The sequence below is a fragment of the Pelodiscus sinensis genome, chromosome 1, assembly GCF_049634645.1.
Source record: "Pelodiscus sinensis isolate JC-2024 chromosome 1, ASM4963464v1, whole genome shotgun sequence".
In the NCBI taxonomy this organism is placed as follows: Eukaryota; Metazoa; Chordata; order Testudines; family Trionychidae; genus Pelodiscus; species Pelodiscus sinensis.
Window position 1 is genome coordinate 251,077,890 of NC_134711.1, and position 13,934 is coordinate 251,091,823.

A 13,934-nucleotide genomic window follows, 5' to 3' on the forward strand; every position below is an offset into this window, starting at 1 on the left:
GTGAAAACAGATATCCTGCATCCTGCAGGTTGAGGGCTGCAAACCAGTCTCCCTTCTCTAATGCTGGGATTATTGAAGTTAAAGTAACCATTTTGAATCATCGCTTTCAAAGATACCGATTCAATTTGCAGAGATCCAAAATAGGCCACCATCCTCCCATCTTTTTTGGGGTGAGAAAGTAATGGGAATATAACCCCTTGCCTCTGAAGTCCTCTGGTACTACTTCCACCACTCCTAGACTGAGCAGTCATTGTACCTCCTGTCCTAGCAGGTCTTCATGAGAGGGGTCCCTGAAGAGGGACAGGGAGGATAGGGAGATGGGGGGAAGCGAGGTAAAGGGGATGGTGTACCCTGATCCTATTATCTCGAGGACCCAGTGGTCCGATGTGATGGCTGTGCAGCGATGACGAAAAGCCCTTAGACAGTGGTGGAATACCAGAACAGCGTGTGATGTTTCGTGTGAGATGGGGAGATCTTGCAGACCCTCGACTGATAGGGCAAACCTGCTGCTTGCTCACCTAGTTGCCAGTATTGCAAGCACCCTGTGAGTGTTTCCTTTGTGGGCATTGTCTGCTCTTTGATTGATCAAATGAGAGTTGTTGGTATCTGGAGTAGAACTGTTTTTGATATGGAGTATCTGTTTTGATATGGAGTGTAGCATTTACGGAGGAATGGGGGACTATACATCCTGAGTATGTGCAATGTTGTTCTAGACTCTTTGCTGGAGTGCAGCACATCATCCATCTTCTCAGCAAATAACTTTTGCTTGTTGAAAAGGAGATTTTCCAGCTTTGACTGGAGCTCACGAGGGACCCCCGCAGATTGTAACCAGGAGACTTTCCTCATTACTACTGTAGCAATAGCTCTGGTTGCTGTGTCAGCTATGTCTAGTGCTATTTGGAGTGATGTTCTGGAAGAGGTATAGCCCTCCTGAACTATGGATTTTAATATTGGTCTTTTAGAGTCCAGCAGGTTTTCTAAGAGGGAGGTCAGCTTTGTGTTGTCAAAGTTGTGGCTGGAGAGTAGCGCTGCATAATTTGCTATACTCAGGAGAAGGGTGGCTGAATAATAAAGCTTTCTCCCAAAGAGGTCCATGTGTTTATTATCTTTATCAGTCATGTTTTAATATTGTGGTAATTTAGCTCTGTTTTGGGCAATGTCGACAACTAATGAATTTGGTTGAGGGTGGGAAAATAAGAAATCGGCTCCCTTTGGAGGGATGAAATATCATTTGTCCACTCTTTTGTTAGTTGAGGTTGTTGAATCTGGGGTCTGCCATATCTCATTGGCAGCATCCTTGATGGTGTCATCTATGAGGATCACTGCCTTTCCCTGTTGTGATAGCTGAAGGTTTTTAAGCCTGTGTTGTTTCTCAGGCACCTCAGTTAATGTGATGTCCTGAGATGCAGCCACCCTTTTGAAAAGCTGACACTGACAAGCGGTGGACTTGAGGAAGCGGCAAGGCAGAGCAGCTGGGGTGCTGCAAGGTTGGTCCCGCAGCACTGCCCCTCACCTGAGTGGTGCTGTGGGATCAACCCGGCAGCACCCCAGCTGCTCTGCTCAGCCACTTCCCCAAGTCTGCTGCTGCTGCTTGCAGCCCTAGCTGGCCTGTAGCAGGCAGCTGCGTGGGGCTTCCCCCGCCTCCCTGCAAAACGGTGGAGGGTTTGCCCCTCGCCACGCCATTCCCCGCCCACCCCCCCCCCCCGGCCAGACACAGTGCAGTTTGGCAGACCCATCACAGGGGTATAATCCCCTTCCCCTTTCTTCCCCTTCCCTTTCCTGGCCCATGAGCACGCGTGGGGCTCACAGGAGCACCAATTGTCCAGCTGGCTGGAGCACTTCTGGGTTCCAGTTGGTGCTGGACTATCAGGAGTGCTGGACCACTAGATGCCAGACAGTTTTACTGTATATTGGACTGTTCCATCTGTGGTAAAATCAGATCGGGGAAACTTGTTGAAATGACATATCACTTCTGTGGTATACCTGATGATGTGGCAGTAGATACGGGTGAGCATGGTGATTCCCTTGAAGAAGGAGGAGAATGAGGCAGGTATCTTGAATAAGGAGAGGTGATAAACGGTACCTGGGCACATGATGCCTTGCTTGTTTGTGTGGAATGCAAAGATGCCTGTGCTGAACTAGTCGGTGCCATGCTGGTCAGTGCTGAAGTCGTCGGCACGTGTGTGGCTGATGCCAAGGTCGTCAGTATGTTTGTTGACCATTCCGACATGGAAGGGGCCAATGTTGTCGGTGCCAATGCTGTCGCCGGCAGTGCTGAATGGTGAACCGTTACAACTGTTAATGGCACCATTACAGATTTTTGCCACGATTTCAGCTCTGACAGCAACTTATATTTGGGCACCACTGCTCCTGACGTGCCGGGCTTATCACTGACACTGACGTGCGTTGAAGGCAAAGACTGAGCTGGAGAGGCTCTCTTTCAAGCTGGAGCAGCCTGTGGTGAAACAGCCTTTCTTTTCTCTGCTCTAGGAGAACGCGGAGTGGAGACTGGATGAGAATGCTCCGGAGGCTGGAGCACTTTGTCAAATAAAAACATGTTTAGTCTCATCTCCCTGTCCTTAAGTGCCCTAAAGGTCAGCTTGGCACAGCGGATGCATTTTTGAGGTACATGGGCCTCACCAAGGATACACTCCACTTGACGGTTTGAAGCTGGCATGGCATCATGGCATGTGGCACACTTCTTAAAGCCAGGAGAGCCTGGCATGGCTATTTATAAGACGTACTAGCTAACAAAATCTTCTGTTTTTTAAGAAAATAAAACAAACTATAAACAAACTATAACAACTAGAACGATAACAACTGTAACTCTAACTAACTACAAGACTAAACAGCTAAGTATTCTATTCTTGACAAGATTTCTCTGAGGAGAGAAGGCTGTCTCCATCTGCGACTCCGGGCGGCGAAGAAGGAACTGGCGGAAGCCAGACTGCACAAGAGATCAAAAGAACGTGAACAGCACGAAGCATGTGCTGTGCATGCGCAGTCCAGTTGACTACTGCTCAAGAAAACTCTGATCTGCAGCACCAGGATGACCTGACTCCTACAGTGGAGCACCCACAGGGACACCACTCGAAGAACTGCATTTTCTCCAAAGAGTTTATCTGCATTATTATATTCTAAAGATAGTGTATTTTTATAAGTCTGATTAAATTCAGTATGTGAAAATATATTTGATAATTATTCTCAATTTTATGCAATCACTTATATACACAGGTGCAAAGCTCCAAATAGATGCATATTAAATGCTACATCACACATTGATACAGGGCACTACACTGTTCTTTTACATAAATGTGAATATATTTCCTGTTTTTTTAGTTTAAAAGAAGTACATGCAAGATGTAAAAATCTGATAAATGTAATACTATGAACAATTCATAGATTATAATTACTCATAGATTATAATTCAAAATAATAATTACCGTGGTGACCATGATTCTGCCAAATTTCAAGTATATATTAAGGCAGGCATTTTATGGGCTATAAACTAATACATCATACTGCCATCTGTATGTGAGAAGAATGAGCTATATGACTCATAACTCAATTTTCTTACCTTTGTGAGTTTAATTTTCATAATATTCCTTTAACAAATGTTTGCACTGGATAATGTCTGTGTGTCTTTTGCTATTTGGGCTGAACTTAAAGGACCTTCTTAGTGTTTTAATAATAGAAGGAAATATGAGACGAGCAATAAATCTATTTTCATTACATGTGTAATAGCTTGTGGCTGGACTTTCTTGCTCTTTCATTCATTCAAGCATAGCTGTTATTTTTACATTGATTTGTAAAGCTGTCTCCGTGAAAGTTTATAATTAGTAGTGTGTAAAACATAACAATTCAATATTCAATATATACAGATTAAATGAAAAGGATATAAAAGTAATATAATTTACACTGATGAAAAATATGTTGACCCTAATTATTCTCAGTATAAATAAAGGCCCATTGGTCCAGTGATAGTTCCTGCAATCAGTATTGTATTTCAGATTCGGGATATGATATGAAACAATTTTTCAGGAGGAAATATTTCACTCACAGACTTTCTTACTTACTCAGTTACTAATAATGGTGCCAAAATGAAAATTTGATTGAACAAGGACTGAGTAAAAGCTGAGTAAAGCCATTAGAGCTGATTTAAGTAGAACATTTAAGTGGATCATATACTATCATATTTCAAACAATGGAAAATGGTGTGGTTTGTTTTGTTACATGAGTTTACCCAATGTCTTAGTTACAGTAGAGGATGATTCTCTTAAAGCTGGAATATAGTTGCAAAAGGAGTCCCTGATTGAAACCTTTGACATACGAGTATTTGGAAATGAAAATGACGATTTGAATATCAGTAAAGCCATTTCTGTATACAGAATTGTACCAAATAAATTAAAGGTGTCATTTTACATAAAGCAGGAATGTTAAAAAGCTTTTTCTTTTGTAAACATGTAACCAGTAAAATTACCTGCTCAGTGGCTGTCATGGTATATGTACAGCACCTGCAAGAGTACTGGAGATCTGAAAATGGCTGTTGACATGGAGATCATTGACCCAGGAATAGTGATGTAAGATAGACATGCATTGGGAGATCCACTTCTGATGAGGTTACAAGTTAAAAAATAATTTGGAAGGGATGTTGGACACATGGTAAGAAAGTCCAATGCTACATATCCATAATTGAAATTATGTGATTTTAATATATGTGATTTTAATATATGATTCTTCAGGGTTTATCTGTTTCTGTATATTTCCTTTTTCCATTAATAGCCTTGCTGTTCGTTTTTGCATAGGAGGGTATGTGATTGTGACATTGAATCTTAAAAAGAATAGACCCCAATGTAACTGCCACTGATTCTGTACCTTAGCAGATTGTAGGCATTCTAGGTTCTTATGGTCTTATGGTTAAAAGACTAGGATTGGGTATTTAGCCTTCTGAAGGTGTGTCACCTTGTCTCAAATCCAGCCTTGCTAGCAAGTAACTCCTTGTATGCCATTGCATAATTATGTTAAGCTATAATACTTTTTTTGTGAAAAATACACACATGATACATATCTTGCTAGTGCCTGATTCTTTAGGATAGTACGATAATAGTGACATCACAGGCATCATTCTCAGGGATCAAAGGGTAGTCATGATCAAGGTGGACCATCATTAGGGCAGACACAAAAGCTACATTCAAACATCAAGGGTGCAGCTATACTGCACCATTATTTCGAGATAACTAATGTTATTTTAAAATAACACAGTCATTCCATTATTTTTAAATAATTTTGAAATAACGGACGGCTTATTCCGAAATCTGTAAACCTCATTTTACAAGGAATAATGCCTATTCTGAAATAGCTATTTTGAAATAAGGCGTATGTAGACACTCCACTGCTACTCTTTTGAAATAACCCCTCACCAGGGCCATTCTAAGTTATTCCTCCCCAGTGCCTTCTGGGGCTCTAAATTGAGATAGTATGTCTAAATTAGGGAAGCCTGCCTAGGACTAATTTTGAGGCTTCCCTGCAGTGTAGATATGCTATTTCCAAAAAAAACCCAACCAAACAAACAAACAAACAATTTCAGAATATTTTATTTCAAAATAAGCGTGCAGCGTAGATGTACCCTAAACGTCTTAAGGTCTTTTGTAAACTAGTAAAATCTTGCAGATTTATAGAAAATGGCAATCATCAGGCTTTGGCCTCTGAGAACTCTGGAATAAACCTGTAAAAATTGGTAACCCTATAAACTTTTCCAATGCTCTGAGTTCTGCTCAATCCCAAATTGCTGATACTTTCTGAGAATGCAGCTGTAGTTCTTCAGTGACAGGATGAACCCTACAAATTTAACAGATGATTGATCAAATATGCATTTTTCCAGTTTTGCATGCAACCCATGTTCATTTAATTATGTCAGAACATCAAGGACATGATGGTCGGTGTTTGTTATTCACTAAGCAAACTAAGATATTGTCAAGAAATGCCTCAACTAACTGGTATTCAAATATGTATGGGTATGTCCACACTACAAAGTTAATTCGAACTAACAGATGTTAGTTCGAATTAACTTTGATAGGCGCTACACACGCGAACCGCTAGTTCGAACTTAATTCGAACTAGCGGAGCGCTTAATTCGAACTAGGTAAACCTCATTCCACGAGGACTAACGCCAAAGTTTGAATTAACTAGTTCGAATTAAGGGCTGTGTAGCCACTTAATTTGAACTAGTGGGAGGCTAGCCCTCCCCAGCTTTCCCTGGTGGCCACTCTGGGCACCACCAGGGAAACTCTTCTGCCCCCCTCCAGGTCCCGGAGCTCTTAAAGGGGCACGGTCTGGCTACGGTGCCCGTGCCAGGTACAAGCCTGCCAGCACCCAGCCAGCAGACCCTGCACCTGGCACGGCTCGAGCCAGCCACCAGCTGCCACCCAGCCCTCTGCCTCTTCCCAGGACCAGGCTGGTGGCTCCCGGGAGCCTGCCCAGGTCCGCAAGAGGCGGGCGCCCGCCTGGTCCAGTGCAGACATAGTGTACCTCATCCACGACCTCTGCACTAGGCACAGGAAAGTGGCCGTCTAGGGCAGGATAGCTGCCAGCCTGGCCACCCAGGAGCAGGTTTGCATGAAAATCAAGGTGGTCCACTGAGACCCCTGACTCTGAGCCCTGAGCTTAGAATGGCCATACTGGGTCAGACCAAAGGTCCATCTAGCCCAGTAGCCTGTCTGCCAACAGCGGCCAACACTAGGTACCCTGGAGGGGATGGACCGAAGACAATGACCAAGCCATTTGTCTCGTGCCATCCATCTCCAGCCTTCCACAAACAGAGGCCAGGGACACCATTTCTACCCCCTGGCTAATAGCACTCAATGGACCCAACCTCCATGACTTGATCTCACTTCCCTTTAAACTCTGTTCTAGTTCTAGCCTTCACAGCCTCCTGCAGCAAGGAGTTCCACAGGTTGACTATTTGCTTTGTGAAGAACTTTCTTTTGTTAGTTTGAAGCCTGCTACCTATTCCTTTCATTTGGTGTCCTATAGTCCTTCTATTATGGGAACTAACGAAGAACCTTTCTTTATGCACCCTCTCCACACCACTCGTGCTTTTATAGACCTCTATCATATTCCCCCTCAGTCTCCTCTTTTCTAAGCTGAAAAGTCCCAGTCTCTTTAGCCTCTCTTCATATGGGACCTGTTCCAAACCCCTGATCATTTTAGTTGCCCTCCCCTCTCCCACCTCCTTTTCCCAGTCTCCCTGAGTTTTGTTCAATAAAGAGAGTTTCTATTTTTGAACTCACGTCCTTTATTTTGTACATGAGGAAGGGGGGCTAGGGAGGGGTAAGTGGAAGGAGGTGAGGGAGGAATGGGGTACGAGCCCTCGATGGGGAGGACTGGGCTGGTTCTGCGGGCTCCTTGGGGTGGAAGCTCTCCTGAAGCCCCTCGATTGACCCCCCCCCCCCTCCGGATGGCAGCCTGCGGCAAGTGCAGCCGGGCTGATGGCCGAGTGCTGTGATGTGCCGAGTGTGGACATTCAGGGCACTCCAAGCCAGGACTGCTTTGCTATCCCTCATCGAATTAGACAAGCGAGCAGGGAACCCCTGAGAACTGTCTGTCCGGGGTGGGGGTCGGGTCCCTTTAAGCACAGCCCTCGGCTAGCCTGAGAAAGCAGCTCCACGCTCTAAGTCCTAATCTGATGCCCTGCCAGCACTGCTTCCGGCCATCCTTAACCCCAGTTCAGGGTCCACTCAATGTGGACATGCTAGTTCGAATTAGCATTTTGCTAATTCGAACTAGTTTTTAGGTCTAGATGCACTAGTTCGAATTAGCTTAGTTTGAATTAACTAATTCGAATTAAGTTAGTTCGAATTAGTGCTGTAGCGTAGACATACCCTATTTGACAAGGTGCTGGAAAGTGATGGTGGAGGTATCCCAGAAAAACTGCATCGCAACCAGGGAACGTCTGCTCTTCTGCTTTTATTTTTTTTTGCAGAAGAGCGGATGCGCTCTTTCAGAACCCCTGTCTTCCTCCTTCCACAAGGAAGAAGGGCTCGTCCACAAGAGGAGTCTCCAAAATGTGGCCTAGTGTAGATAGGCCAAATTTCGGAAAAGACTCTTCCAAAAAAATATCAGAAAAAAGTAGGCAAATCGTGGAGCTTATTTTGCATTTCTTTTCCCGATAGATCCTTGTAGTCTAGACATAAGGGCTACGTCTACATTGGCCCCTTTTCCGGAAGGGGCATGTTAATTTCAGCGATCGTAATAGCGATCAAAGTAGGAATAAGATCCTCCGGAAAAGGGCGCTTTTTCCAGAGGATCGGGGCCAGTGTAGACGCTCTTTTCCGGCTTTTCTAAAAGCCGGAAAAAAGCAGCGGACATTTTTATTTAAATGCCGCGGGGGATATTTAAATCCCCTGCGGATTTCCCTATTACGATCGCTGAAATTAACATGCCCCTTCCGGAAAAGGGGCCAATGTAGATGTAGCCAGCCTGAGTTTTGCTATAAAATCGTAAGAGTCGGCAACACTCTAAATCTAAGAAGCTGGGATCCCTCTGTCCTTTCACACACCTGGGCGCTCCCAGATCCCAACATCAATAACTTTCCATCAACTCCACCTCAACGGTCCTTTGCAGCCCATTAAATAATCGGCCCCTCAGCCTCAGCGCGCGGTGTGCTGCTTCCCAAGCGTAGCTAGACCGTGTGGCGGGGGAGCGGCCTCCCCCCCACCGGCCCTGCCCCTCAGAGAATAACGAACCAACCCAACCTGAGACGTAACTTCGGAGGCGGCCGTTAGCTCAGGCAACGGCCACGAAGGAACAAACGGTCCCCGCCTAACAGGTCACTGAAATCCACCTCTGAATTCCACCCACAGCTCTCGCCCCGCGCGCCCGCGCTAGACATTAAGGCTGCGTGCTCTGATTGGTCTTCTGCGTGGCCAATAGCGAGAGAGCGAAGCGCATCTACGGGCCAATGGGCGCCGGGCACAGGCGCTCATAGGCGGGGCTAGTTTATGAATCCACGGGGTAAGGAGGCCGGAGGAACGTCGCTGCGTCTTGTGCTGAGCCGCTTTGCCCTGCTCCTGCGTGGCAGTAGCCCGCCCGGCCCGGCTGTGCCTCCCTCCTCCTCCCCCCATGGCGGCGGTCGCGGCGCTGTTGCTGTGCGTGTGGTCGCTGCCGTGCGGGGCCGCAGCCTCCCCTAAGGCCGTGTCGGCCCGTCTGGCGGCGAAGTGGCCGGCGACCCCCCTGCTGCTGGAGGCGAGGTGCGTGCGGGTAACACGCTCCCCGCCGCGGGGCCCGGCAAGCGGGGCGACAGGGGCTCCTGGCCTCCCCGCGGCCGTTCTCATTCCCTCTGCCGCGGGGCCGGGGCCGCTGCCGGGGGGGCCCTGTCGGGTGCTGGGGGAGTGAGCCCCGGGAAGCGGCTTCGTGCCGGGCCTCTGGCTCGCGCTGTCCCCCCCAGCGTGCCGCGCCCGGTATCGAGCCGTGGCGCTCAGGGCGGCCGGGCGCAGCCCAACCCTCCACTGACGAGGGAGGACGAGACCTAATAGGAGTGTAGAGGTGCGTGTGCACAGCACCCTAAACTCGAAATAAGATCTGCAATGTATTGGCTCTCTCATTTCAGAACAGCTTCATAAGGTGTTATATTGAGCCATCCCTTAGCCCTCCTGCACTGAGATGGTGAAATAGCGTGCCTGTTATTTAGAAAAAATATTTTGGCGGCTTGTGTAGATGGGGGTAGCTATTTTGGGATACCTCTAGTGTCCCAGAATAGCTGCACAGTGTAAGCGGTACTCAAAGAAACCTTGCCCGCTTCTGACAAATGTCAATTGTCCACGACTGAGAGTGTTCTGTGTCAGACATGTCAGCCTCTCAGTCCTAACCCCTGTCACTTCTTAGTAGTTATTGCTGGGAAGAAAGGAGAGAATTTGGTCTGTTCGGTCAAGTATCCCCTCTGTGATAATCCAGTTATGATTATTTTCCTCTTTTTCTTACCCCAGTGCCCTACACTCTAAAATCTCCTGATCCCTAATAGTTAATGATTGATTTAAAGCCTGAAAGTTTGTCTGTGATCTCTTAATTGAGATGTAGAGGGCCAAATACTTCATACTGGTATAGCAGTTTTCCTCTGTAAGAGACATACATGCTGTTGGCTATTTTTAGTGGGGATGTGAAAGTGTAACTGTACGGGATGTCCTGCTATACGTTGGATCTGCACTAGCGTTATCAGGGCTTAACAATTAGTGTAATCTACTCGCCTGTGGCAAGTAGATGACAAGCTGCCACAGCTGCACAGCATGCTGAACCGCACGGCTGGTGAGCCCTGAGCATTATTGACACTTCTGATAGCTGTTCTGTTTTAAGTCTATTCATTCACCGCTCTTCCATCATGTAAAACAAAAAAATGGAAGTCAGCCGCAAGAAAAAAATTCCCTGCTTTACAACCTTTTGCTATATGTCTCCCTCCCCCCCTTTTTTTAAACCTATCTTGGATGTATAGTGGGGATGCCCTGTACAGAGTTAACTCATCGGTTGACCTTCATGGTTACACAGTGGATCCGGGTATGGGCCAGTAGCTTGCTAAAAAAACGCTCCTTGGATGCACTGGCTCCAGGCAACCTCCTCCTCCCTCCCCGCTTCTTCTGATACTGTGGAAGCTGTGTCAGGGGGACAGGTGGGAGCCAGTACGAAAAGCTGGCTCTATGAGTGTACCAGCTCCTGGGGAGTGCCTCCTCCATCCCCCTGGTTTGTAACTGACATTTTCAGTGGTCACACAGTTAATTAATTAAACACATTTTAACATCTCTGTTTTCTGTGGCACTGTAGTTGGAAGAGTTAAGCTATAGCATTTAAAAAGTGTAGTACAATATACATGAAAGTTATTATATTTTCCTTAATTGCACATTTACAGGTCGAACTGAGGAGCAGGAATGAGTTAATTGGTATAATGCTGAAAAACAAAATCAAGGATTCAGTAAAGGGTGGATAAATGAGCATACCTTTAATATTAAAGAACACATTTAAAGAGATACTGCTTAAATCTCCTCAGTTTTCAAAAAATAAGTTAAAAGTAGTTTCTAGTACCTGTTGGACCTCCCTGGTCTGGCATCCCCAGAAATTGAGCTGTCCCAGACCAGGTGCAGTAAATGCTGCCCTGCTGCCAGCTCCTCTCTGCAGGGCTCTAAAGGCTGGGGTTCCATGCCCTACCAACTTTGGCCCAGCCAAGGCTCCTCACCTGCTGCCACCAGGGGTTCCCCAGACAGGGCCTCCTGGCTGCTACCAGCACTGTTCAGCCACTACTGGCCCCAGTACCTTAGGGGGTTTCTCTGGGTTTCCTGGTCCCGAGGCCACCTGACCATCGCCTGTGCTGCAGCCTGGCCTTGGAGGAGGGGGGTGTTCCTTGCCAAGGCCACCTGGCTACAGCCGAACCCACTGCCACCAGGGATTCCCCATCTGAGGCTGCACTGCCACTGGGGAGTTCTCAGGGTTCTCCACCTTGGGCAGCTTCAGTCAACTAACCCCGCTGACACCGGTTCCCCGGCTGGAGCAGAGGCTCCCAGATGCCGTGTGGCCTGGATGACATGTGGGTTCCCATGCCTAGTTGCTGTTGACACAGCTGGGATTCTGCAGACCCTGCTGTCCTGGGGCTCTTCTGTCCAGCAACATCTGTGGCCTTGCCGGACCATGGATTTTGCTGGACCAGAGAGTCCTAGATTTGGGAGGTTAAACCTGTACTATATATGGGGTATGTCTACACTACCCCGCTAGTTCGAACTAGTGAGGTAATGTAGGCATACCGCACTTGCAAATGAAGCCCGGGATTTGAATTTCCCGGGCTTCATTTGCATAAACTGGGCGCCGCCATTTTTAAATCCCTGCTCGTTCGAACCCCGTGCCGTGCGGCTACACGCGGCACGAACTAGGTAGTTCGGACTAGGCTTCCTAGTCCGAACTACCGTTACTCCTCATTCCACGAGGAGTAATGGTAGTTCGGACTAGGAAGCCTAGTCCGAACTACCTAGTTCGTGCCTCGTGTAGCCGCGCGGCACGGGGTTCGAACGAGCAGGGATTTAAAAATGGCGGCGCCCAATTTATGCAAATGAAGCCCGGGAAATTCAAATCCCGGGCTTCATTTGCAAGTGCGGTATGCCTACATTACCCTCCTTGTTCGAACTAGGAGGGTAGTGTAGACATACCCTATGTCCTTAGTGCCTCTACCACCAAATGTGGATTTACAATTGCATTTTCCTATTTTTATAATTTTTCTCTCTCCTATTGCTGTATGAAAGATTATCATAAACGGAAAGTTGAACTGACTAGAGATGAGCTGTAAATGTACATATTAAACATTGGAAACAAAGATACATTTTCAGCTGATGTCCTTCTAACGCTAGACGTGATTAGAAAGAGTGATGCTAAATAAACTGAGGGCTTTAGTTCTTTTCAATAAAACCAAGCCACAAATGTGGTGGTAACAAATTAGCTATCTTTAAAAGTTCTGTATAGATTGGAGATAATACATGGCTCTCCAGCTACTTTATTTTTAATTAGTTAAAAAATTGCATCAGTGGCAATGTTTCAAATGTGCATTTTCATTTTTGGGAAACAAATATAGAAAAATGTGCATTTAATTGCATATGTATATTTTGTATGTTTACATATATGTGAAATAAAAACCATAAAATAACTATAAATTGTATATATTCCTATACAGGGTACTAATCAAATTTCACTGTGCAGCTCTGTTTTCTAAGCTTGAGTCACACTGAAAGCATTTGGTTCTGACTCTTACTTTAACTGAAAAAAATACAACTAGGTCAGTGTTCATCATTTTACTATATCACGCTTGTTTTGTCCTTAGCTCCTCTACCACTTAACACTCATATTAGGGATGTGAAGTGTAAACCAGGGGTCTGCAACCTATGGTTCTTGAGCCAAATATGGCTCTTTTGTCATTCCCAAAATACATGCAACTTTTAAAATTTAAAATGAAAAATTCAGAATTTTAAAAATGCATAATTGCTTAAGTAACTTGAATAAATCTGAGTTTGACCGGTTATGATGTAAACTTAAAACAAATGTGTGAAAAGATGCAGCAAAAATCCCATTAAATAAAGTCTGTATGTTTCATTTAAGCTATTATTAATCATCATGTCAATTATAAATAATATTAAAGTTGTATATTTTCAGTCATGCAAATGGGCATTCTTATATGGCTTTTTGTTGACCACTTGTTCTGAATTTTGATGTAGTTTAGCTCTTTGGTTTGAAAAGATGGCCTAGGCTCATCGGTTAACCTTCACAGTTGCACGCAGGGCCCCCCTCTACTTGCACTGCTGTGGCCGTGGAGCCACTTGCTCTCTCCCATGCGTGGGGTGGTCAGGCAGGACCCATCTCCCACCGTGCAAACATGTAACCACTGACATTTTTAATAAATGCATTTTAACATCCTTAACTCATATATTGCTAGATAACTTCAAATTACAGTAGTGTATATTTTATAGTGCTGTACACCTGAACAAAATCAACATGGAAAAATCACTTTAATTTATTTTTAAACAGTGAATTTATTGCAGAAGAAAGTAATGAGAAGTTTTGGCATTTTCTGGAAACTGTACAGGAATTAACAATTTATAAACAAAGAGGTAAGTAATTTAAAAGCATGTTAGTTTTAATCTGTTACACTACTACCTCATACAAAATACAATTGCAATCTTGTCATTAACACACTAGTTTTTAGTTAGGTGGGGGCTGCGTCTTCAGTTGCTCCTTGGTAAGGGCTCATCTGCTGCAGTGACAACACCTTATTTTGTGCAGTTGTTTCCCCTTTGCATGGTTGCTTAAAGCTGGTTTTGGTATCAAGTGTAGTTGCTCTAGCACACACTGCTGCTAGGGACATCTGACTTTGGATAGCCTATCTGTCAGATATATGGTATAGAAATCATTGAGAA

At 45.4% G+C, this 13,934-nt stretch overlaps 1 protein-coding gene across 2 annotated transcripts in view; it reads left to right on the plus strand.

Moving 5' to 3' along the window:
• The first annotated feature begins 8,973 nt into the window (after positions 1-8,973).
• Positions 8,974-13,934, plus strand: part of UGGT2 (UDP-glucose glycoprotein glucosyltransferase 2) — a 188,636-nt gene continuing 183,675 nt past the window's right edge. Inside the window, exons 1-2 of one of the 2 annotated variants that reach the window (XM_075918810.1) lie at positions 8,974-9,248; positions 13,546-13,628. In XM_075918810.1, coding sequence (XP_075774925.1) covers positions 9,121-9,248; positions 13,546-13,628 — 211 coding nt within the window. In that variant the 5' untranslated portion in view covers positions 8,974-9,120. The remainder of the gene's footprint in view (positions 9,249-13,545; positions 13,629-13,934) is intronic. The other variant, XM_075918804.1, reaches the window with a different exon arrangement.